General features: G+C 40.3%; 1 protein-coding gene across 1 annotated transcript in view; it reads right to left on the reverse strand.

The window, feature by feature from the left end:
* Nucleotides 1–2,323: 2,323 nt before the first annotated feature.
* The window catches only part of sfxn3 (sideroflexin 3), a 59,612-nt gene continuing 34,262 nt past the window's right edge, over nucleotides 2,324–27,673 (reverse strand). Inside the window, exons 7-11 of the mRNA XM_043713081.2 lie at nucleotides 27,126–27,253; nucleotides 19,718–19,767; nucleotides 17,993–18,042; nucleotides 13,340–13,387; nucleotides 2,324–6,386 (exon numbers count right to left, since the gene is read on the reverse strand). Of these exons, the coding sequence (XP_043569016.1) occupies nucleotides 6,290–6,386; nucleotides 13,340–13,387; nucleotides 17,993–18,042; nucleotides 19,718–19,767; nucleotides 27,126–27,253 (373 nt within the window). The 3' untranslated portion in view covers nucleotides 2,324–6,289. The remainder of the gene's footprint in view (nucleotides 6,387–13,339; nucleotides 13,388–17,992; nucleotides 18,043–19,717; nucleotides 19,768–27,125; nucleotides 27,254–27,673) is intronic.

The following is a 27,673-nucleotide window of genomic DNA, read 5'->3' on the forward strand; positions in this document are numbered from 1 at the left end:
TGTAACATATATAATTACATCAAAGTCTCTATCACACATACTTGTACGAATTGAATGACAGGATACCCCCAACAAACTCAAATCAAAGTAGACACAGCAACACAATGAATCATTAAGTTAAAGCAGGAATACGTGATATTGTTAAATAAAAACCGGAAGAACTCTGGATGCTGTAGATCAGAAACAAAAATAGAAATTGCTGGAAAAGCTCAGCAGGTCTGGCGGCACCTGTGGAGAGAAATCAGAGTTGATGGTTCAGGTCGAGTGACCCTTCCTCAGTTGACTGGTGGATGTCAGAGGTTTCTGCCATAATTCCAGAAAACTATCTACCCAAATGGAAGAACATGCTTAGTGGAAACCCAGGACTTTCCAAAATGAAATTGTGTAAGAATCAATGGGAGAACTGTCCTTGAGCCATTGGTGTTTTGCTAACTCCTATTTGAATAGTTCTAACACCTCTTAATACAATGAATATTCAAGAGGAATAGATTTTACATTTCTACTTGATCAGTTATAATTTTGTATCACTAGTCAACCAGAGTATACCTTTGTAATTCCACTAACATAAATTCTTCATCAACGCTATTATGGAGAGCAGGTTTCATTATCCAACACAACAGTTCAGAGCTTCAATAAAACCTCAAATAATGGAATACATTATTTCCTCATTAGTATCAATCTCAAATTCTTAACTGCTCTTCTAGTATGGCTTAGAAAGTTCACTCAAGGCAACGAGGGATAAGCAATAATTGCCAACCATGATAGCACTGCATGATTCTATTTTGGATAGATGCTGCAAAATGGAACTTATGCCAGTGAGCTTAGCCTTTGGAGTGTAAGGTCAAGCTCATGACAAAAATGTTATGGCAAAATAACTCTCCTTATCCATCCTGAAACAGTCACCACAAAATCTAGTTTCTGCTTCTGGCAGTTAGAGGGTCTTGCATTATATTTTTTAAAAATTCCAGTTCAGGAGTTACTGAGTTAATCTCACTTTTGGAACAGTTGTAAAGCAATTAACATGATATGAATTGTTTGTGCCATCACTTGCACAATGAGTTGAAAAAGAATTAAATAAAAAAAGTTGTAGGAAAATCTAATCCACAAATAATAAAGCACTCAAGTATATGTTGCACTTGAGCTGATCTCCAAGCTGCTCCAATAACCATTCAGTGGTTATAATGCAGCAGTATGTCTTTGACATTTATTTCTAACAAGTTTTACATTAAATGTTAAATATAACTAATAAAAATATTTACAGAGGGAGAATTAACATTCTCCTGATTGTGTAGACAGTGTTCAACTTCCTTCTGGGAACTTTTTTTTGTTTTCATTCAAATTCTTATAAAATAATTCAGGGTAAAAGAGCTCTGTGCTGAGATTTGCACACACTGGATTGCAGGCCTTGGAACTTTTCATCAATTATAAATAAAGATCTGCAACGGAAGTGCTCAGTATTTTAAACCATCCTTAACAGAGACAAGGAAGGTTTTAGTGGAAATCAAAAAGTGGAGTGACAGCCATCCTGAGCTGACACTTGAATAGTTCTAACTGCTTAATATAAATCAATATTCAATATTAGTAGATATTGCTTTTCCCTTTGATCAGCTGCAATTTTATTTGCATTTTTATTAACTTAAAGCTGTAACCTTAAAACCTCCAAAGTCTTTACAGATTTTTCAGCTGTATTTTCAGAGGAACTTGCACACATTTAACAAATAATGTTTAAAGTGGAATTAATATTCTTTGGCATTGCAATGCTTGTACTAAGAAATGGGCTTAAAGGGTAAGCAACTTGCTTAATCTTGGTCCTTTAGTCTCGGTGTTTTTGGGGAGAGAAATGCTACCCACTGGTAGTTCTCTTTGATGAGAAGTGGAAAGGGATAAAGGCAAGGGTGTGGCCTCCAAATCCTCACCACACCTGAACATCATTCATTCATTCAGAGAGAGAGAGACACACAGAGAGACACAGAGAGACAGACAGAGAGACAGACAGAGAGACAGACAGAGAGACAGACAGAGAGACAGACAGAGAGACAGACAGAGAGACAGACAGAGAGACAGACAGAGAGACAGACAGAGAGACAGACAGAGAGAGAGAGAGAGAGAGAGAGAGAGAGAGAGAAAGGAGTCTCACATCAGCCTGGGCTATGCAAAAAGCAGATTTCCAAAATGGAGAGGGGCACCTTCTTTAGTCAGCAGTTTGAGTTTTGATAACCCAGTGAGAGAGCCCTTTGTTCCTTAGTGTGTAGATTCAGAACCTACCAGCCTAGAATGCAGGCAGGTTAATGTTCCCTATGTCAGAAAAAGCTTCAGAGTGAACTCTAGATAGCCACTTTATTCATTAGTTCTTAATGCTTAGTCTTACATAAACTCAAAACAGAAGTGACTTTATTAGATTGGAGTGTATTTAAAAAACAATTCTGGAGAACATCCTGATACAGAGTATGGAAAATTAATATTTTAGATAATTTACATATATTTAGGGGATGTTTAGGAGAGGCAATGACCTAGTGGTATTATCACTGGCCTGTTAATCTAGAGACCTAGGTAATGTTCTGGGGATCTGGATTTGAATCACTCACCGCTGATGTTGGAATTTGAATTCAATAAAAATCTAGAATCAGGAGTCCATGAATTCATTGTCAATTGTCAGAAAAATCCAACTGGTCCACTAATGCCCTTAGGGAAGGTAACTGCCATCCTTACATGGTCTGGCCTACATGTGACTCCAGAATCTCAGCAATGTGGTTGACTCTTAACTGCCTTCTGGGCAATTAGGGATGGGCAATAAATGCTGGCCCAGCCAGTGACATCCTCATCCCATGAATGAATTAAATAAATATATAACTAAGTCTTCAGATATCTTAACTGCGGTTAAAAAAAAATGCATTATCTGTCATCTCAGGCTGTTGCTTCTGCCACTGCTGCTGTTCTCAGTTGGATTTCACTTTATTTTACTCAAAGCCTTTAAAGTTATAGACTGAAATTAGAGGTGAGTTTTAATGCCCAGGATATAAACCTATTATGAAGTAGCCAGCTTCAGGCACACACCCTTTCATGAGCATCCTAAATCATAACTGGAGTAAATGTCTGGTTACAATACAACTGATATCTACAAGATTCTTATGAATGATTTCCTAATTTTCGTAAATGATTTTTACCATTTCCTCATATTGACTATACTATATAGGTAACTATACTAAACAGCCAATAATGCAAGTGTCTCTCAGTCATTCACATTCATTATCCAAATGACTAATTTTAAACAATACATTTTTTTCATGAAACTAGCAAGTGTAGAATTTTCAGAAGCACTTTAGATTAGATTAGATTACATTACATTACAGTGTGGAAACAGGCCCTTCGGCCCAACAAGTCCACACCGACCCGCCGAAGCGAACCCACCCATACCCCTACATTTACCCCTTACCTAACACTACGGGCAATTTAGCATGGCCAATTCACCTGACCCTGCACATCTTTGGACTGTGGGAGGAAACCGGAGCACCCGGAGGAAACCCACGCAGACACGGGGAGAACGTGCAAACTCCACACAGTCAGTCGCCTGAGGCGGGAATTGAACCCGGGTCTCAGGTGCTGTGAGGCAGCAGTGCTAACCACTGTGCCACCGTGCCGCCCACTTCTAGATAACTTAGTTGGTATGCACTTGGATACAGGCAGAAACTTTAACAAGACCTAGTATCCGAGCCAGAATGTGCACTGTACAGAGGTCACCTATTCTTATCTGAAGTTTGGGACCCTATATATGTCCATTTGATTTTCAGCATGTCTGAAAATATATTGTTCTCAAGATGCTCTAACTTGTTTCTCGATATGATACTTACTCCATGGTGGTATTTCTTCACAGCCCTGACATACATGAAATTCAAGAACAGCAGGAACAACATTCACCTTACCCTGAACCCAATGACTCTCTGGTAGCTACTCCTGTCTTAGTGGAATAAAATATATTAATTCAATCAGCCACTGTTGAGATTTGCAATTTGCATTGTTAGACTGAGAATAATCATTTTAAACAAAATTTAAAAGAAAGTTACCAAAACTTTGTTGGATACATATCCTGCAATATTTTTGAATTTTAGGCTTTTAATAAAGGATTTTTACATTACCTTGGTCTTCAAGTCTCAAATTATCTCCACCTAATACCATTTCCAATTTGTAGGCCAATTATAAATTCTATTACATGTTTATGAAGTTTAAATTATTGACCATTTTTACTGTTCATGGGACTATGCTGTGCACAGTTTGATTTCCATATTTGCAGCAGTGACTCACAGCACTAAAATAACTTTGGCATATTCTGAAGACATGATAACTGCTAATGATCAGCTTTCACTTAATTTCATATTTAATACAGAAATCATTACTTTTGCATAAAGCTTTTAAAAGTTTCTTCATAATTGCAAACATCTTACTGATGAAAGATATCCCGCCTTGAGAGATTCAGTGCTTACAAGGCATCAATAACAAAGACAAGAGTACTGCTGTGTCTTTTGCTACTCCAATGAAAGTGAGAGCACAATTTGAAGAAACAGAACATCTGAAAACATTTCCATTGCCACAAAAGGAGAACAGCTAACATTTTCTTGTGCTTTTAAGAATGAAGTGTGGTGTACTTGGTTTTGAAAAACAATGTGATAATGTCACAAGCAGATGACTGGTGACATTATATCAGTGTGAATTAATTGATTCACTACTGTCTGTGGCATCCATGTCTTCTTCATTACCAGAGTTTATGCCAGCATTAGGTCAGTCACTCTTTCATATATTTTAAATTATGAGTTACAAAACTAAGGGCCAAGACAAAAATACAGTGTTTGCCATAATTCCAGACTAAGTTTTTAACAAAATTACAAGAGTCATTTTGATTTGAGATTTTTTACATGGAAGTGCAAGGCTCTCATTACAGACATCAAGGTTAAAGAAATCTTGCCTGACGACTGCAACATGTTTAAAAAAGGTAGGTGATGCACTTTCAAGCATGCAAGCTGAACACCTCATCACGTCATCTGCAAAATATCTTCACGTTTAATGAATCTTAAAACATTTAACAAATCAGTATGTTTCAACATAAGCTTCTCATTTGAAGGAGCACCAAAAGGAGTCTTTTATATTGCCAGTCGAACCTTATTTTAGGTATTTAAAATAGGGTAGGTAGTTGGATGTGAATTCACAACTTAGAATAGAATGAAACAAGTGTTCCACATGGGTTCCTATTGGAATAGATTATGAAGCAAACTAAAAGCAGATGCAGAGGGGCACAGTTTCCCTAGTATGGCAGATAACTCCCATGTAAAGCTGTTTCAGTCCAGAGTAGCAGGCAAGTAAGCACCCTCTGAAATAGAGCAACATTACAATTGATGTTTATCGACCACAAACTACTATAGGGACACTGAACAACTGAAAGCATTTGAGTGCAAGAAAATTAAGTCATGAACAGCTCTCTGGGTGTGGAAAGCAGATGGAAGTTGAGTGTTTCTAAATTTGATTCTTGCGATCATGGGTTGGTTTAGGAGAATCATGGATTCCTGAGAGGCTGTAGAGGTAGGAAGATGTGTATTCAGCAACGCCATTAATGCATGGTGTGGAATTGACATTTTATTTCCCCTCTAAATAACTGGAATTATAAAATCTAATCAATTCTGTTTTGAAACCCAGAAGATCACACAAAAAATTCTTGGTTTCTGGACAACCAATCCATACTTTAGATTCTACTTCACCATGCACCAACAAAATGCTCTAGTGTGCAAACACCTGTACAAGTCATACTGAATCTGAAAAAGGGGAGAATTGATGGAATTAAATGTCCAAATCATGGTGATAGTAAGGACTGGCAGATGCTGGAAGTCAGAGTTGACAAAATGTGGAGCTGGAAAGGCAGAGCAGGTCAGGCAGCATCGGAGGAGCAGGAAAAATCGACATTTCAGGATGGGACCCAGGGGAAACATCCTGATGAAGGATCCTGACCTGAAACATCAACTTTCCTGTTCATCTGATGCAGCCTGCCCTGCTGTGTCTTCCCAGCTCCACGTTTTCCATGTCCAATTCATGTTCTTTTTCTGGTTTTAGTGTAATTATCTCCTCAGCCTATACAAGGCAATTTCCCCATCACCCATCTGGTCTTCCAAGATGAAAAAAAACAGTTTCCGTGAAATGGGCAAATTCCAGGACAGTTATCACATACAACTTGAGAGAAGGTTACCGTTGCTGCCGCTGCTGAGTGGGATTGTTAACTATCTTGGCCATTTGCTTTGGTTAGAATCGTCTATAAACCCTTGTTGAAGTAAACTACATCAATGCCAGGGTAACTTGTCAAAATCCTATCTTGAAGTTCTGGTTCCAGGTGGGAGACCTTCATGGAGCTATGAAACGTAAGAAAAAACATACAATATAAATTGACAGTGACAAAGTTTCCTTCTTTCCTCTTCATGTTTTAATCCCACCTCATGAAATAAAACCTGCTAAATGAGCCCTGGGCAAGTAGGTCTTGGGCTTCAGCCAAGTGGAATCAGCAGAAATGCTTCACTGCGATAATCAGATTGATTCATTCTCTCAATTTTCTCCTCTGCCACAATCAATAATCAGCACAGAATTCCCCCACTGGGAGGAGGTGGGGAGGCCTGAGGCAACTGGAGGAAACTGAACCAGGTTTTTTGGGAATAGGCCACGTGAATAAATCTCTCAGAGTAAATGGTTTCCCAGTGAGCAAGCTCAGCTTCAACAATGAACGTCCCTGAATGTAATCATGGACAATAACACCAAATCATCTATTGAAACTTTAATTCTATGTTTTAAAGCAGGAATTACAGCAGCCAAACAAATGACTGTGGACATCAATTCAAGGAGACAAAGACCCTGAAACATTACACCTGATGAAATGCTAAGGAAACCTTAAAAGGATGGACTTAAATGCACCACAAACTGAAAAGTAATGTCCTCAGAATTATCTCAGACTGCAAACAAGATGGGAGAACAAACAGCAGTGTGGGTAGAAGACATGTTTTATATCTTCACTTTTTCAAGAATGCACATGAATGTAAATTTAACTATATTGTATGTGCGCTAGTGGGAGGTGATGTACTAGTGAGCTGATGTGTCACGTGTTACAAGAATAGAATCAAGCACAAGGGTGTATTCTAGATGTAGATTTCCTCGCTGAGCTGGAAGGTTTGTTTTCAGATGTTTCATCACCATGCTAGGTAACATCAGTGAGCCTCCGGATAAAGCAATGGTTGTACGGTCCATTTCCTATTTATAGGAAGCCTATTTATTGGGCTTCCTTGAGTTGGTAATGTCATTTGCTGTTGTGACATCATTTTCTGTGATGTTGTTTCCTGTTCTTTGTCTCAAGGGGTCATAAGTGGGATCCAAGTCAATGTCTTTGTTGATGGAGTTCCAGTTGGAATGTCACGCTTCTAGGAATTCTTGTATGTCTCTGTGTTTGGCTTGTTCTAGGATGAATATGCCATCCCAGTCAAAGTGGTGTCCTTCCTCATCTGTATGTAAGGATACTATTGAGAGTGGTCAGGTCTTTTTGTGGCTAGTTGGTTGATGTTCACGTATCCTGGTGGATAGTTTGTGGCCTGTTTGTCCAATGTAGTATTTATTACAGTTCTTGCAAGATATTTTGTAAATGACAGTAGTTTTGCTTGTTGTCTGTATAGTGTCTTTCAAGTTCATTAGCTGCTGGTTTAGTGTGTTGGTGGGTTTGTGGGCTACCATGATGCCAAGAGGTCTGAGTAGTGTGGCAGTCATTTCCAAGGTGTCTTTGACGTAGGGAAGAGTGGTAAGGTTTCTGGACGTGTTTTGTCTACTTGTTTGGTTATGTTGCAGAGAAATCAGTGGGCTGGGTACCCGTTCTTTTTGAATACACTGTATAGATACAGACACCACTTCAACTGGGAGAACACATCGATTCTAGGACAAGCCAAATAGAGACACGAATGAGAATTCCTAGAAGCATGGCATTCCAACTGGACCTGTATCAATAAACACATTGACCATTGACTTGCATCCCGTTTACCACCCCCTGAAAAAACAGGAAATGACATAACCAACTCTAGGAACCGTAAACACAACTAGAATAGGGCCGAAATGTCTGAAAATGAACCTTCCAGCTCAGCGAGCAAACCCACATCCAGAACCTCAACCTGAGCTACAAATCTTCTCAAAACTCACAAATGAGGATGTGTATTGAAGGTCACAGTTGAAGAACTACCCTGTATTACAGATGAATGTCACTGAGTTACAGAAGCAAACTATCAGGACAAATGAATGTCCATCCACCAAAGCCAGGGAACCCAAAATCAAGTGCTCAACTATCTAGTACAATCAACTTTCTGTTATCTACTTTTCACAAACAACCCACAGGAACTGATCTGTCTACTTTTAAACTTATCTTTTTTAAACTCATTTCTAATCTGTATGTATGTGTAATAATATTACAAATTACTAAATGCAAGGAAGAGCAAGATCACTTTTTTTAAACTCAAGAAAGCCTGATAAAACTGGCTCATTTTAAATCAATTTGATCTTGGAGAAAGGTTTTCACGGGGGAGGGGATTCTTATTAAGTTAATCTTGTTGCAACCAACCAAGGGAGCAGGTGAATCAAGCTGGGGAGCCATCTGAGAATCTCACAATTTGCCATATTATACCTGGAAATGTAATAATTTAGAAAAGCTCACCCAGGATCTGCTTGTAATACTGGCGTTTCCAGAACATAATGAGCTGTTTTAGAATATATCACTAGAATCTCTTACCCTGAAGCCTTGACAATGGCACAACATAGCTAGGCTATTACAGTGAACAGGCTAATACAGAGTGATCAGTGGCCATGCTGCAAATTGCACGGGATTCATTAATCTAGTGATAATATCTAAATTTTCCTTTTAATAGCTTTTCATCAAAATAATCAGTATTGTTATCCTTGCCTTCATTCTCACCTTGCTTGCTGTAATTCCAGTATATTTCTTCTCATTTCAGGTTTCAAACATTTACAGTATTTTGCTTTCTGATATCTACTTATGGTTACTTGACATATCAAATGAAAACTGCCTATCACTGCACCACTACAGACAGAAGTGATATTGCAGTATGCATAGCACTTTTGCCCTCAGTTCAACATGCAAGTTTCCAGTAGAATGCTGCATTCTCACAAAGCAATTGAAATATAGAAAAAAGTAGGGAAGGGCGAGGATAATTTGCCTAGCTATGAAGGAAATGCGCCTTTAGTGCTTCAATCTTTGAAGAGTGCACCGGGTCTATTCCAATGCTGAGGTAAGCAGATATCTGTAAACTGTTTTTTCAATAACTGATTGAAATCAAATTGGGAGAAAGTGAGGACAGCAGATGCTGGAGATCAGAGCTTAAAAATGTGTTGCTGGAAAAGCACAGCAGGTCAGGCAGCATCAAAGGAGCAGGAGAATCGACACGCCCAATGCCTTCTGCAAGATACTGTACCATCTACTCAGCTTGGCTAAGACAGGGAAGAGACAAAAAAACCTGCAGATGCTGGAATCCAAGGTAGGCAGGCAGGAGGCTGGAAGAACAAGCAAGCCAGGTAGCATCAGGAGGTGAAGAAGTCAACTTTTTGGGTGGAGAAGGATTACACTTAACTGAAGAAGGATTACACCCGAAACATTGACTTCTCCACCTCTTGATGCTGCCTGGCGTGCTGTGTTCTTCCAGCCTCCTGCTTGTCTACCTAAGGCAGGGATGAGCATGTCTGAGACTACTTTGTACCAAAATTCGCTGATCATCCAGGAATAGAGGAACAACAGAAATTTGTCCAGGAACACTGAACATCCATGGGGGAATGACACAATCCATGGTATACGTACTGTAGTTCTAAAAGGTATAATGTGCCCAATACTGACCAATTTCCAAAAATAAATTAAACAAAGAGGGGAAAGGCCATTCAGTTGTTCATACTTGCTCCCATTCAATGGTAGATCTACATCCCAATTTTGTTGACCCATCTTGGCTCCATATCCTTCAATACCCTTTTTTAGCAGCCTAACATTCACTTGTTGAGCAGCAAATGTCTTTCAGAGATTTACAAGGGTTTTATATAAATTTGCAATTTAACACACATCAGTTTCCACCTTTCCCTTCTGGATGCTTTCCCTGTCCAGAACTCAACCTTCCACTGGGGCTGAAACCAACTCTTAAATACAAAGACATCACCTACCTTCAGTCACCTTTGGAGTTATTCTTGTTTACCCTTAAAGGTATCTGTGTATCTAACATTAACAACCCTATACTGGCAAAAATGAATTAAGCCCTCTTAACATAATTGATTTTGAGCTGGTATCTACAGTTCTTTGGGATAAAGTTTACCACATATCTATCACCTTTTGGGTGGTAAAGAACTGTTTCCTATATGCACTCCTGAATATCCTCAATCGTTTTAAGATTAGGTCCCCTGCTTTTCAATTCCCTCAGCAGGTGGACCTCTTCTTCTCTATCTACCTAGAAATTATTTCCAAAATCCTAAAGTGATGGAACAGTTAGCGACTTTTGAGAAGATCTGTAGTTCAGGTTGAGGTTCTGGATGTAGATTTACTCGCTAAACTGGAAGGTTCGTTTTCAGACATTTTGTAACATGGTAACATCATCAATGAGCCTCTGGATGAAGCACTGATGGCTTGGCCCACTTTCTATTTATGTGTTTGGGTTTTCTTGGGTTGGTGAGGTCATTTCCTGCGGTGGTCATTTCCGACATCCAGTACCTCAACCCGAACTACAAATCTTCTCAAAATTCGCTAACACCTATGGGCGAAATACGCTAAAACTGGCCCAAAAATGGGAAACTAACGCCATCTGACAGAGCACCACCCGCGAACAGCTGTACTTCCTGTACTAATGCCTAAGGAAACAGTTACGACCTAAATGTCATAAATACAAACCTCCCCTTAATACCCCACTAGCCAAAAGAATAGCAGAGCAAAATGGCTGCAGAATGCTTAGGGGAATGATTAATGATACCCACAACATACTTCGTAAATACAACCAGGAAATTTCACGCCAAAAAGATTTACTTACTAACGCAACATGAATGGACAGACAAGCCGTAGACGTTAGAGAATGACAAACACAAAATAAAAAAAACTAGACCTGCAGAAAAAAACTACACAAACTTACACAAAGTAACAACACTGACAACACAGAAACATGGTTAAAAATAAACTTATCTGACCGACCCTTAACAGACACTGAAAAAGCTGTCTTAGTAAAAAGGATTAAATTACAACTTTCAGGATGCAGACAAGAAACGTTTCTTAGCAGCATTACAAACAACATTAAACGACAACCAACTCAGGACACCCAGACAACCATCAGACAGACAGTCACACCGATATTAAGCAGGAAAAAGGAAGGAAACACACTCAATACAGAAGAAAGGAAAGCACGAGAAAGACTAAAAAAAAATTAAAACATCGTTATCCTACCTGCAGACAAAGGACACTTGGCAGTCATTTTAAATCAAAGAGACTACATTGAGAAAATGAACGCACTACTTTGAGATATGAACACTTACCAACAAGTTCCAATAGACCCGACCCCACAACTAGAGAACCAAATCACAGCCCTATCAAAAAACTTCAGAAATCTGGAGAAATAAATAAGACTGACTTCCAAAAAATGAAACCAGACGGATCCAACACACCACGCTTCTACAGGTTACCAAAGATTCACAAACCAGGAGCCTCCCTCAGATCCATTGTCTCACTACCTGGAACACCAACTTACAGATTGGCCAAGGAGTGACATCAAAGAATAAAACACTTAGTAGAAGACTCACACCACTCCTTCCTCTCCACTCAAGAATTCCTGAAGACCAAATACACCAAGATAGAAGAGGATGAAATAATGGTCTCCTTTGATGTAACAGCCCTGTTCACATTCATCAACATCAACCTGGCCAAGGAAACACTGACTACACTATTAGAAGAAGCAAAGACACATACACCAAACACCAACTTCATCAGCAAGGTCAATATCGTCAAGCTAATGGACCTATGCCATACCACCCACTTAACCTTCGACAATAACATCTACAGACAAACCAAAGGAACACTCACGGGATCCCAATATCAGGGTTCTTAGCAGAGACAGTAATGCAAAGACTCGAACAAACAGCTCTGCCAATCATCCAACCCAAACTTTGGGTCCACTACATGGATAACACATTTGTCATCACTAAATGAAACAAATTAGAGGAAACCTTCAAGAGCATCAATAATACCCTTACTGGCATAAAATTCACTAAAGAGAACAACAACAACAAACTGCCATTCCTAGATGTCACAGTAGAGCGAACAGCCAATGGGGAACTTCAAACTAGCGTATACAGGAAAACACCACATACAGATCAAATATTGAACTATAGAAGCAATCACCCGAACACCCGCAAACGAAGCTGCATGAGAACATTATTTCAACGAGCCATCACACACTGCAGCACAGAGGAACTACGCAGAGCAGAGGAAAAATCACCTATACAGTGTATTCAAAAAGAACGGGTACCCAATGAACACAGTCCGCTGATTACTCAGCAACAAACCCAAACAAGCAGACAAAACACATCCAGAAACCCTAGCCACTCTCCCCTACATCAAAGACAGCTCAGAAATGACTGCCAGACTACTCAGACCTCTTGGCATCATGGTAGCCCACAAACCCACCAACACGCTAAAACAGCAGTTAATGAACTTGAAAGACCCTATACAGACAACAAGCAAAACTAATGTCATTTACAAAATATCTTGCAAAACTGTAATAAACACTACATTGGACAAACAGGCAGAAACCTAGACACCAGGATACATGAATATCAACTAGCCACAAAAAGACACGACCCACTGTCACTAGTATCCTTACATACAGATGAGGAAGGACACTATTTCGACTGGGACAACACATCCATTCTAGGACAAGCCAAACAGATTCACACACAAAAACTCCGAGAAGCATGACATTCCAACAGGAACTCAATCAACAAACACATTAACTTGGATCCCATTTACAACCCCCTGAGAAAAAGAACAGGAAATGACATCATCACATGAAATGATGTCACCAACCCCAAGGAAACCTAAACACAAATAGAAAGCGGGCCTTGCCACCAGTGTTTCATCCGGAGGCTTATGTATGATGATGAAACGTCTGAAAAACGAACCTTCCAGCTCAGCGGGCAAACTTACATCCAGTCATGGAACAGTATCGTCATTAGACCCGGTGTCTCATTAAAATAACATAGCTCGTTTAAAACAGATCCTCCAATAACTAGACACAGCTGAAGATCTACATACCTTTTTTGTGGAAAAAGTGCACAGCATAGTGGAGTGGCAAAAACCAAGCTGAAAAGAGAAATAAATGGTAGTGAACAACATTATTCTGCAGGTGCTGACGTGAACTGTTTGACATACAACTTATTCCTAAGCTTCTGTTAATGCAGGATTTGAGAACTATTATTAAGATCAAGGCTAAAGTAACCTGGATGAGAATAGGCTGCCAGCTTCCTCCAGATAGAGATGTAAATTGTCTCTATTGTAGTTCTACAAACAAAAAAGTTAAATTTATATAGCAGCTTTCTCTTAGCAAAACATTCCAAGGTGCTACACCAAACTAAAATAGATAGTGAGTGACAAAGGAGGGAATTTTGTTGTTACGTAGATGGTCCGCCCACCCCTAAGCTTTCTCTAAGGGAAGGGGGAAAGGAGAGAGCGAGCAGAGAGCGCGAGCAGAGAGCGCGAGCAGAGAGCCAGAGAGCGAGCAGAGAGCGAGCGAACGAGCAGAGAGCGAGCGAACGAGCAGAGAGCGAGCGAACGAGCAGAGAGCGAGCGAACGGGAGGAAGGGAATAAAGGGAGGAAGGGAATAAAGGGAGGAAGGGAATAAAGAAAGAAAAAGGGAATAAAGAAAGAAAAAGAGAATAAAGAAAGAGATAAAGAAAGAAAGAAAGAGAGAAGGAAATAAAGAAAGAAAGAGACAACCACACAGTAGTTATGATGTTGGAGACTATATCAAACAGGAAATTAGAGATGGATGCCGTAAGGGTACAGCAGTTATTATGGATCACTTCAATCTACATATTCATTGGACTAGCCAAACTGGTAGTAATGTGATGGAGGAGGATTTCCTGGAATGTATGAGGGATGGTTTCTTTAATCAATATGTTGAGGAACCAACTACACAGCGCAAGCCATCCTAGACTGGGCATATAGCAACACTGCAACGCAAGATCCTTTGGGAAAGAATGACCATGTGGTAGAATTCTTCATTAAGATGAGAGTACACAATTAAATCTGAAACTAGTGTCCTGAACTTAAAGAAAGCTAACTTTGATTGGCGAAGATAAACTGGCCAAGGATACTCAAAGACAATGCTAGGGGTCAGAAGGCCCATTTTCCCGCCTCAGGCGACTGACTGTGTGGAGTTTGCACGTTCTCCCAGTGTCTGCGTGGGTTTCCTCCGGGTGCTCCGGTTTCCTCCCACAGTCCAAAAGATGTGCAGGGTCAGGTGAACTGGCCATGCTAAATTGCCCGTAGTGTTAGGTAAGGGGTAAATGTAGGGGTATGGGTGGGTTTCGCTTCGGCGGGTCGGTGTGGACTTGTTGGGCCGAAGGGCCTGTTTCCATACTGTAATGTAATCTAATGTAATCTAAAAAAACAATAGATAGACAATGGCAGACATTTAAAGAACACATGGATGAACTCCAACAATTGTACATCCGTCTGGCGTCGGAGTAAAACGGGGAAGGTGGCTCATCTATGGCTAACAAGGGAAATCAGGAACAGTGTTAAAGCCAAAGAGGACGCATATTAATTGGCCAGAAAAAACAGAAAATTAGAGCACCGGGAGAAATTTAAAATTCAGCAGAGGACAGAGAGTTTAATTCAGAGGGGAAAATAGAATATGAAAGTAAGCTTGCAGAAAACAAAAACTGACTGCTAAAGCTTCTACAGAAATGTGAACAGAAAAAGACTGGTGAAGACAAATGTAGCTCCCTTGCAGTTAGAATCAGGTGAATTCATAATGGACAACAAAGAGATTGCAGACCAGTTGAACTTTGGATCAGTGTTCGCTAAGGAGAACACAATCTTCAGGAAATGCTAGGGGTCAGAAGGCCCATTTTAAGGAGAAACTAAAGGAAACTGTTATTAATCAGGAAACAGTATTGGGGAAATTGATGGGATTAAAACCTGATAAATCCCCAGGGCACGATGCTCTGCATCCCAGAGTACTTAAGGAAGTGGCCCGAGAAATAGCGGATGCAATGGTGGTGATCATTTTCCAGCATTCTGTAGACTCTGGAAGAGTTCTAATGGACTGGAGGGTAGGTAATGTAACTCCAGTCTTCAAAAACAGGAGGGAGAGAAAATAGGAATTGTAGGCCAGATAGTCGGACATCAGTGGTACAGGAAAAATTGCTGGAGTCAATCATTAATGATGTAATAACTTTGGAAAGCAGTGACAGAATCGATCCAAGTCAACATGGATTCACTAAAGGGAAATCATGCTCGACAAATCTTCTGGATTTTTTTTTGAGGATGTAACCTGCAGAGTAGACAATGGTGAATCAGTAGTTGTTGTGGATCTGGACTTTCAAAAGGCTTTTGATAAGGTTCCACCAAGAGATTAGTAAGGAAAATTAAAGCTCCTGGCATCGGAGGTAATGTATCGACATGGATAAAGAACTGGTTGGCAGACAGGAAGCAGAGAGTTGGAATAAACAAGTCCTTTTCAGAGTGGCAGGCAGTGACAAGTGGAGTGGCTCAGAGTTCAATGCTGGGACCTCCATTGTTCACAACGTACATTAACAATTTGGATGAAGGAATTTAATGCCGTGTCCCCAAATTTGCAGACGACACTAAGCTGAGTGTCAGTGTGCACTGTGAGGAGGATGCTAAGAGGTTGCAAGATGACTTGCAGCATCCATGTCAATTTTTGTGTGTTAATGTATTAATCATGCAGTTTATTGAGTGCTTAATACATTAGAGAGAAAGTGAGGGCTGCAGATGCTGGAGATCAGAGCTGAAAATGTGTTGCTGGAAAAGCGCAGCAGGTCAGGCAGCATCCAAGGAACAGGAGAATCGACGTTTCGGGCACAAGCCCTTCCTGAAGAATACCTTAACACATTACTAATGTTGACGGCTTGGATAAATATAAACAAACACTGACTGTAATTCACTAACAATTCAAAAAAAAAAAATTGTTGATTCAGTTGGCTTTAAGTACATCACCAACAGTCCTGTAATCCTGAGGGTATCATTTCTGCATTACCACTTTCCACAACTAATCAGAGGGCACAACATCACCAGCTCAACACTGGAAATTTAATATGATATTATCTACCAAATATGCATAGTTACAGTTAATTGCATGAAAATCACTAAAGTAAAATTACTTCAGGAATGGATTTAATAAAATGATAATATACCAGAGAATAGAATTCAGAAAGTACAATGATAACTCTGAATGGAAGCATTTTATTAGGGCTTCACTTGCACTGTGAACATTAGCCAAGAGTGCTGTGCATTGCAAACTGTGAAGCAGACTATGCACTGTGCAATATTGATAACAAGAATGTTAACCTGTTAATAGAAAAAACCTTGATTCAGTAATAACAACAAATATCATCTTGCAATCATTAAAATAGCAGATGGGGAAGTAATCACACTATAATATCAACTATAATGTCTTACAGAAGAAATTCTGTTGTCAGTTTTTTTTAATTTCAAACTGATACCATCATATATTTATCTATAATTTCATTTATTTGTAAATTAGGTGTTGCAGCAGAAAAACAACCATCTAAAACTGGATAAAGAGCACAAACTTCATAATTCTGATCCCCATTACAGCCTGGGAACTAAACATCCTTCCAGAACCTTTTTTCTGGGGTACAAATGGATAACTTGAAGATTGCTTTTGTGCTTCATTAAGGCCAAAGCATTAATATTTTCAAGGAAGAGTTCTATATATTTTTGAGAGCTAAAAGATCAATGCGTATGCAGGGAAAGCAGGAAAAGAGTATGGAATGATGGAGCAGACCTGATGGGTTTGAGCTAAAGGGAGAGGCTGAATAGGCTGGGGCCATTTTCCCTGGAGCATCGGAAGCTAAGGAGTGGCCTTAAAGAGGTTTATAAAATCATGAGGGGTATGGATAGGGTGATAGCCAAGGTCTTTTTCCCCAAGGTAAGGGAATCCAAAACCAGAGGACACAGGTTTAAGGCGAGAGGGAAAGATTTAAAAGAGACCCAAGTTGCAGCATTTTCATGCAGAGGTTGGTGCTTATATGGAATAAGCTGCCAGAACAAGTGGTGAAAGCTGGTACATTTCCAACATTTAAAAGCCATGAATGGGAAGTGTTTCAAGGGATATAGGCCAAGTTCTGGCAAATGGAACTAGATTAATTTAGGATATCTGCTCAGCATGGACGAGTTGGATCAAAAGGTCGGTTTCCATGCTGTATAGATCTATGGTAAAAACAATGACTGCAGATGCTGGAAACCAGAGTCTAGGTTAGAGAGGTGCTGGAAAAGCACAGCAGTTCAGGCAGCATCCAAGGAGCAGTAAAGTTGACGTTTCAGGCAAAAGCCCTTCATCAGGAATACAGGCAGAGAGCCTGAAGGGTGGAGAGATAAGTGAGAGGAGCATGTATCTATGTATATATCTATGACTCTGCGAAGGGCTGACTGGCCTAATATTGCTCCTATTTTCTTTGTTTCAATATCTGATCTAACAAATACTTATTATCAGTTCATATATCTACAGAAAAAGTCCAACTGGGCCTTTTTGTCTTTGCTGGGTTTCTGATACAGCCAACCAAAGCTAATCTCATTACTTCGTCCTCTTCTAACATACCCTTTATTGCTTATAACAAACAATGTACATGTGAACAATTCACAGTACCAAACATCATTTCTAAATTTAAAATGATTCGTTCAGGAATTCAGCTCACCTGAGGCCTACAAGGCCAACTTGAATAGGAGCGTTGAAAACTGGGAAACGCTGGGGGAAAGAATAAAAAGAATATATCACATGTGCCACTCGAATTAAATTTGGTCTTCTCTATTTCAGATAAAACTGAAAACAAACTAAAAATTTATTATTATTCAATACCAGTAGCAAAAGTACCATCAGGGAGAGAGATGTAACAGATAGAACATAGAATGTTACAGCACAGTACAGGCCCTTCGGCCCTCGATGTTGCGCCGACCTGTGAAATTAATTTGATACCCATCTAACCTGCACCATTCCATTATTATCCATATTTATGTCCAATGTTCTTTAAATGCCCTTAACATTGGCGAGTCTACTCCTGTTGCAGGCAGGCCGTTCCACGATCCTACTACTGAGTGAAGAGACTACCCCTGATATCTGTCCTAAATCTATCAACCCTCAATTTAAAGCTATTTCCTCTCATATTAGTCTTCAATACCCAAGAAAAAAAGGGTCTCACTGTCCACCCTATCTAACCCTCCGATTATCTTATACATCTCTATAAAGTCATCTCTCAACCTTCTTCTCTCCAACTAAAAACAGCCTCCGTTCCCTCAGCCTTCCTCGTAAGACCTTCCCTCCATAATGGGCAACATCCTAGTAAATCTCCTCTGAACCCCTTGCAAAGCTTCCACATCCTTCCTATAATGCGGTGACCAGAACTGCACGCAATACTTCAGGTGCAACCTTACCAGTGTCTTGTACAGCTGAAGCATGACCTCGTGGCTCTGAAACTCAATCCCCCTACCAATAAACGCCAACACACCATATGCCTTCTTAACAACCCTATCAACTTGGATGGCAACTTGCAGGGATTTATGCACCTGGACACAGATCTCTGTTCATCTACACTGCCAAGAATTTTACCATTAGCCGAGTACTCTGCATTCCTGTTACTTCTTTCAAAGTGAACTACCTCACATTTTTCCACATTAAACTCCATTTGCCACTTCTCAGCCCAGCTCTGCATCTTATCTATATCCCTCTGGAACCCACAACATCCTATGGTACTATCCACAACTCTGCCTACCTTAGTGACACCCACAAATGTACTAACCCATCCTTCTACGCCCACATCCAGGTCATTTATAAAAATGACAAATACCAGTGGCCCCAAAACAGATCCTTGCGGCACACCACTGGTAACTGAGCTCCAGGAAGAACATTTCCCATCAACCACCACACTCTTCTTTCAGCTAGCCAATTTCTGATCCAAACTGCTAAGTCACTTTCAATCCCAAAACTCCATATTTTGTGCAATAGTCTACCACGTGGAACGTTATCAAATGCCTTACTGAAGATGTGTCGGGGGTGAAAAAAATAACTTGAGTTTGGTGAAAACACGTGTAAAGATAGATGGTGGATCCACTAGGAAATGCTTAGCTAATATGATTAAAAGGATAAAATGTACCACAGTGAAGTGAAGTTCAGCAATATTTTATAGCAAATACGAATTCTTGAACTGCTGGAAATTCAACCATGTATTTAGAGCTGGATTTTAACAAAAAAGAAAAATTAGAAACTGCAATGTCGAACTGTTTTAAAGCCTGCAGGAACCCAATTGATGAATTTGACAGGTCATGGATTTGTGCTTTTGCCTTTTTACTCCCATAATACATTCAATAAATTCAATCCTATATATAAAAGGTTTCACTTGCCATTGACATGTACTTAAAAACCTTACCTTTAAAAACGTTCGCTTTTCCAAAGCATTCATGATAATTGGAGGTATTGCTGCGGATTAGGACACAGGATTATTTACAGGCAATGCATGGAAATGAAACCAGTGTATATTTAAATTAACATTTATTCAGTTACTGAAACCATATGTTAGGATATCTGAAAGGCCCTCCTGATTATTCACTTGCTACTTATTAGGATAAATGCTTCAAGAGAAAGTGTTTCAATTAAAACACTGGGATCATGTAATCTCAAAATTATTCGTTTAGGCATTGCTTTACCTTTGTACTAATCTAAGAGACAGTTAGAAACCTTGCAGGTGCAAAGTGGAGTAAAATGGCATTGTAGTGGTAACTTATGCTCTTGAAGCATAAGATCAACCCTGGACATGGCATCTGATGGCAGGACACCCACTGATGATAGTCAAGGGGTGATGTGTTCAAGGTTTCCAAGATATTAACAGGAAAAGACAGGGTAGATAAAAAAATAAACTATTTCAACTGGTTGGGAATTCTAGAACTAGGGGACAGAGTCTGAGAATTAGGGCCAGGCCACTCAGCAAAGATATTAGGAAGCACTTACACACAGTGGGAACTGTTTGGAACTCTCATCCACATGGTCACCTAATTCGTAAAGTTAAATCACGGGATTAATGGACAGCTTGCCAAATGGATACAAAATTGTCTTGATAATAGAAGAGAGGGTGGAGGGCTGTTTTGGAGGGTTGTGACAGTGGCATTCCACAGGGATGGGTGCTGATTCCACTTTTGTTTGTCATTTATATAAACGATTTGGATGAGAATTTAGCAGACATGATTAACAAGTTTGCAGGTGACATCAAAATTGGTGGTACAGATAACCTTCTTCACTGTAAACTAAGATTACAAAGAAGCTTAGATTAGATTAGATTAGATTACAGTGTGGAAACAGGCCCTTCGGCCCAACAAGTCCACACCGACCCGCCGAAGCGAAACCCACCCATACCCCTACATTTACCCCTTACCTAACACTACGGGCAATTTAGCATGGCCAATTCACCTAACCTGCACATCTTTGGACTGTGGGAGGAAACCGGAGCACCCGGAGGAAACCCACGCAGACACGGGGAGAAAGTGCAAACTCCACACAGTCAGTCGCCTGAGTCGGGAATTGAACCCGGATCACTGGCGCTGCGAGGCAGCAGTGCTAACCACTGTGCCACCGTGCCGCCCACAAAGTCCTGATCAATTGGGCCAATGGACTGAGGAGTGGCAGGTGGAATTTATTTTGGATAAATGCAAAGGTTTTGCAATTTTGGTAAAGCAAACAAGGGCAGGATTTATACAGTTAATGGTAGAGGCCTTGGGTTGTGTTGTCAAACAGAGACACCTAGGAGTTCAGGTACATAGTTGTTTGAACTTTGTGTCACAGGTAAAGAGAGTGGTCAGGATGGTGTTTCGCACACTTGCCTTCATTGTTCAGACCATTAGGCATTGGGACGTCACGTTAAGGTTGTATAGGATATTGGTGAGGCCACTTTTGGAGTGCTGTGTACAGTTTGTCACCCTGTTATAGAAAGAATATTACTAAACTGGAGAGGGTTCAGAAGAGATTTACCAAGATGTTGCTAGGACTGGAGGGTTTCAGTTATAAGGACAGACTGGGACTTTTTTCACTGGAGTGTAGGAGTTGAGAGGTGACCTTTTGGAAGTTTATAATATGATGAGAGCATCGATAAGGTGAATAGCAATGGTCTTCTCTCTAAGGTAGGGGAGTTCAAAACTAAGGGGCATAATTCTATACAGAGATAAGAAAGATTTAAAAGTGACATGGGGACAACATTTTCACACAGGGGATGGTTCATATGTGCTTTAAACTACTAGTGGAAGTAGACAAAAGTGAGGACTTCAGATGCTGGAGATCAGAGTCTAGATTAGAGTGGTGCTGGGAAAGCACAGCTGGTCAGGCAGCAACAGAGGAGCAGGAAAATCAATATTTCTGGCAAAAGCCCTTCATCAGGAATGAGGCAGGGTTTTTGCCCAAAGTGTCGATTTTCCTGCTCCTCGGAAGCTGCCTGACCTGCTGTGCTTCACTAGTGGAAGTAGTAGATGCAAATACAGTTACAACGTTTAAAAGATATTTGGATACATACACGAATTGGAAAGTTTTAGAGGGATACGGGCCAAATGCTTGGTAAGCATGGATAAGTTGGACCAAAGGGTCTGTTTCCATGCTTTATGACTCCATGACACAGAAAGCAGTGGATGCCAGATCAGTTGTTAAATTTCAAATTTAAGACAATTAATTTTTATTAAGCAAAGGTATTAAGGGAAATGGGCTGAAGACAGGTGTATGGACTTAAGCCACTAGTCACCCATGATCTCACTGAATGGTGGAACAGGCTTGAGGGTGAACAGCCAACTTTTGTTCCTATAAGGAGTGGCAATGAAGTTCAGTTTTAATTTGCCTGAGTTGTAACTAGATCTAGGATTATAAATATAATTCCGTGTTGTTGTGATGACTCTAGTGTATTTCAAAAATGGCCATATGGCCCAATTCCAGGATGGTCACCTCCATTCTGGGATGCTGCCAGTTTTGCAGGCCAACCTGTGCCCCTGCTTCCAATCTGAGGCTAACTTCTACTCGGATTTGTGGTTCACAGTTTCCCATGAAACAGTCATGAATCACGGTCTGCTACAAAAAACCTTACCCATGTCCCTCATGCCTTTTCTATTCTATCTATTCCAACTCATGGCACCGCCTACATGCATTCTTATAAATTCATTTCTAATTCACGCAACCATCCAATTTCTCACTAACTGAAGAAACCCTCCAATCTCGTGGTCGTTCTGTAACCATTTGTCTAATACATTGTATTTACGGAATCAAGGAGTCATTCAATGACAAGATTAGAATAAAAAATAAAAATTGCTGGAAGAACTCAGCAAATTTGGCAGCGACTGTGGAGAGAAATCAGTCAACATTTTGGGTCTGGTGACCCTTCCTCAGATCTCAAATGTTAACGCTGATTTATTTCCAGAGATGCTGCCAGACCTGCAGATGCTGGAAATCCAAAACAAACACAGAACGCTGGAGAAACTCAGAAGATCTGGGAGGAATCTGAATAGAAAAACAGAGGTAACATTTCGAGTGTGCTCCGATTCCTCTTCAGAGCAAATAAGCAAAACGTTTTGATTAACTGTAAAGCAAATTATAACTTCATAAGATTTGACACTGGTATGGAACAAAACATAAAATGTTTTAATCAAAGTGCAAACTTACATTTGAAACACAAAACCAACCTGGTCCTTCCAGTAACAGTTCAGAAGATCAAAGGCTGCAGCTGATGCATTCATTCAGCCTTTTATTTTGAAATACCACTTGGACAGATTTTCAATCCGCTTATTCTCAAATATTCCTTTCTATAATCCTGATGACAGTATTAAATGGACCTGTTTAAAAGGCAGCTGGTGATAGTCCAACTACAATTGTAGCCAATGATATTGTTCTTCATTTTTGGGATGATTTTTCCAATTAGAATAAAGTTCAGTATATAATAAGCAGTGCCCAAGAATTTTATGGGTGTATTTATATCCATATGAAATATATTCTGTGTGCAAGAGGGAAATACTAAAGATGCTAAACTTCCATATTTTGAGAGACATGCAGGAATACGATCATTGCTACAAAGCAATAAGGTTAGTACAATTTGAAATCTCTCTCTTGGAGCTCAATCTCAATTGCTTTGGAAGGTAACAACCATGTTTCCTAGGTCTCTCAATTCTATGGAACCTCCTGTCACTGTGCAACTTGTAAAAGTAACCAATGGAAATTCTGATGATGTTGACTTTTGTTCAGCAGGGCTGACTCTGACTTAGTGCTCCTAACAAGGAACTTCACTAGTAATGAGCACACGTCAGTAATTTGCAAGACGGCAGCACTGAGTTTCTAACCATTGATTTTAGTGGAAGGCAGGTCACAGATCCTCAAATCAGGAATTTGTTACGTAATTTAGTCAATGACATCAATGCTATAGAAGTGTTTTAAAACAAATTTAACATCTTTCATCATGAGGGCTGGTTTTCATAAATAATTCTGAATTAGTAAAATTTGAACTTCAGACAGTCCTTTGAAGGCAGTATTTGACTTTGCAAAGGATTTACGGTGGTATGGATTAACAAATGATACACTGTCTTCACATGTGACCCTATCATAGAAAATCAGAGAGAAAGTAGGTCATTCATTACAATCATGGCTGATCATTTATCTCATTGGCATGTTCCCATTTTTTTAAACCATATCTTAATGATCCTTTTAGACGTGGTTGGGTGACGCAGCGGTTAGCACTGCTCCCTCACAGCACCAGAGATGATCAAGGTTCAATTTCACCATCAGGCAATTGTGTGGAATTTGCACATTCAACCCATATTTGCGCGAGTTTCCTCTGGGTGCTCCAGTTTCTTCCCACAGTCCAAAGATGTGCAGGTTGGGTCAATTAGACATGGGAAATGCCAGGTTAAAGGGACAGAATGGCAGTGTGGATCTGGATGGGATGCTCTTCAAAGGGCCGATGTGGACTCAATAGGCCGAATGGCCTGCTTCCACATTGTAGGGGTTCTATGAATTGCTATATCCAACTCCTTCTTGAAATGATAGAATATAGTATAACGTAGATGTTAATTTTGGGAAAGCTGCAAAGAACCTCTAGGTTCGATTTGAACAAATTGAAGGCCTTTACAAAATATTTACGGGCTCACTGAGTGTAAATGCAGTTAGCATTCAGATACAGAGTAAACAAAACCTCATGACATTTACTAGGAAAACTACAGGTTCTTTGATCTTCACATGGAAAAAAAAAGGACTTGCAAAACAGATGAGTCACTCTAGTTTCTCTCCTCTTATAAAAATGATGCATAAAAGATGGACCAGGTTTTGTCATTAATTCAATCTTGATTACATTTTCCGTGTCAGAACAGCCAGATGATGCAATAGCAAGATGATGGAGATGCCTTTATTTCCAATATTTCCAAGTAGGCGTGCACTAATGAAAAGATATTAGAGTATGTCACTGGGCTATATTAAGGTTGGATTACTCACAAGTACCACAAACATTGCTGCATGTTGGACCAGATTTAGTTGCATACATTACAAAGATTTTTGTTTGATGATTGTGATATCAAACCCACAAGTTCAACTAAAATGTTTTTGAATAGTAAGTGGAGATTTTTTTTAAAAAACTTTCATGCTACAGGAAGTTCTTAGTAGATAACCTATCCAGGTTAAGTAGAAACTTTAATATTTAAAAAGAAAAAAAATTGTTTGGCCAAATCCCTTTCTATCTCCTCAGTTGAGATTAGGCACTTTGGAGAGGCCACGGTTGAATTTTAACAATGGTAATATGGGTTGATCGGCAGCAGGCATTTCAGTGTGCCTACACAATGACATCCACAAACAGCACTAAACTCACTGCTGTCAGGATTGCAGTCACAGGAAGTGGAAAAAGAAAATCACAAGTATAGCAGAAATCACAGGAGGCTACAAGTGCATTGGTGGGGGAGAAAATCAGACAGATTTATTTTGATTTTAGCCATACGATCCATAATAGAAGTGATTTATACTGCCGGTCATTCATTGAAACAAAAACTGTTGATATCCTTCTCATAGCAACATGCTCTACAAAGTATTTAGCCAGTGGACGTAGATCTCCACTTGACAGGTGAAATACATGTCTAACGAAGTATACAATGTACTTTTGCTGGCTCCATGCCATGAGAGTGCTGCAGGTCAAGTTGGTTCAGGGGCCCTGAATCTGCCAAGGTGCAAAACAGAAATCAAAGGGCACATTTTGTGGTGCAGTGGTAGATTCCCTGCCCCTGGACTGAGACCCAGATTGAAGTCTCACCTGCTGCAGAGGTATGTAATTAAATCTCTGAACGGGCTGATTAGGCAAATAGGTTAATTTTTTTTTGTAAAAATCAGCAACAAGCAGATTGATGGAAGCAATCATCAACAGTGAAAAAAGAAGAGGTCTGGGAGCCCTCATATGGTGTAGTTGGTTCCATCCTTATCTCTGGACCAAGACACCCGGGTTCAGGTCCTACCTGCTCCAAAGGTGTGTAATCACACCTCGACGGCACTGATTAGAAAAATAGGTTCAGTTAAAAAAAAAGCACAAAGACCAGAGATCCACTTAGAGTAGCACAGTGGTTCAGCGGTCAGCATAGCTACCTCACAGCATCAGGGACTTGGTTTCAATTCCTGCCTCGGGTGACTGTCTCTCATGGAGAATGCACATTCTGTGTCTTCACGGGTCTCCTCCTGGTGCTCCGGTTTCCTCCCTGACTCCAAAGATGTGCTGGTTAGGTGGACTAGCCATGCTACATTGCCCATAGTGTTCAGAGATGTGCAGTTATGGTGGGTTAGCCATGGAAATTGCAGGGTAGGGCAATGGGTCTGGGTGGGTTGCTCTTCAGAAGGCTGATGTGGACTCAGTGGGCTGAATGAGCTGCTTCCACGCTTAAAGGGATTGCCATAGTTGTTGGTATGTTCGCCAAGCTGGGACATTGATTTGCAGACACCTTGTCCCCCGTCTAGGTGACATCTTCAGTGCTTTGGGGCCTTCTCTTAAGCGCTCTGTACTGTCTCTTCTGGAATTTATTTGGTTCCTCCTGCTGCTTCCAGTTGCTCGTTCCCATTGTTCATCGTAGTGGTCAGTATATTGGGTCGAGGTCAATGTACTTGTTGATAGTGTCCATGGATGAGTGCCATGCCCCTAGGAATTCTATGGCTGTCCTCTGTTTCGCTTGTCCTATGATTGTTGTGTTGTTCCAGTCAAATTTGTGGTCCTTGTCATCTGTGTGTATGGCCACAAGGGACAGCTGTCAAGGCGTTTGGTTGCTAGCTGGTGTCCGTGGATGCGTATTGCAAATGGTCTCCTTACACAAACCTTGAACTGTAGGGATTCTATGATTCTACCAGAGGGAGCCCTCTTGTGATACAGTCTCTATCCCTGGACTGACAGACCTGGGCTCAAGTCCCACCTGCTCCAGAGGTGTGTAATAACATCTCTGAACAAGTTGGTTAGAAAAATGCATTAAATTAAAAAAAAAAAAGACCAGGGTGTAGCCCATTTCCAATGCAAGCTCTAAGCGTCATGTCAGTGTCGGGCTCTTTTCCTGCATTTGTACGCGGATAGTGATTTGCCTGCTGCAGTCAGTTTGCCAGAGCCAATAACAGTGTTACTCAAAGAGGGAGAGTGTATCAAAAAAGATGAATAAGAATGTATGATTTAACTCAATTCAGGGCAATGTAGCCACCAGGCAGAAAGTACTCCTCCCCAACAGTTACACCCACTCCGGAAGAAATCCTATAAGGTAAGCATCAATTTAAAAGAAGGGAAGAAAAATTTACTTTATTATTCAGTCCCAACTTACCCATGGCAGGTAATGCCATACCAATCCGAGAGACCACCACCTGGGCAATGGCCTGCTGTGCTGCTTTTTGCGATTCCCCAAGACGATTCCCATTTATATCTGCAACTGGAATCCCAAACTTAAGTTCTCTGCAAACAAAAGAAATGATAAAATAATAAGGGGCACGATTCTGTGGTCTCACAAATCTATATTTACCATGTCTAAGCAACGGCAAAGCATTATGTTACATAAACATACTGGCCTAAAAGATGTCAGAAATCATTCACTGAAGGCAAATTTGTATTCAAATAGTGGCAATTTTACACTTCAAAAGTTGATACTGCCTAATTCATCTCAAGATCTGACCTCAAATGAGAAAAAAGCTGGAATTTATATAGCACCTTCCACCGCCTCAGAACATGCTAAAGTACTTGGCAGCCAAGGAAGCACCTGGAAGTGTTGTCATGGTGCACTGTAGAAAACATGGCTGTCAACAATATGATTAGATAATTAGCTTATGTAGTTGGTAGAAAGACAAACGTTTGCCAGCTGATTTCCCCAGCGCTTCT

This window comes from Chiloscyllium plagiosum, unplaced genomic scaffold, assembly GCF_037043375.1.
Source record: "Chiloscyllium plagiosum isolate Xiang-an unplaced genomic scaffold, Cpla_swu_hap1 HiC_scaffold_22, whole genome shotgun sequence".
NCBI classification, from domain to species: Eukaryota; Metazoa; Chordata; class Chondrichthyes; order Orectolobiformes; family Hemiscylliidae; genus Chiloscyllium; species Chiloscyllium plagiosum.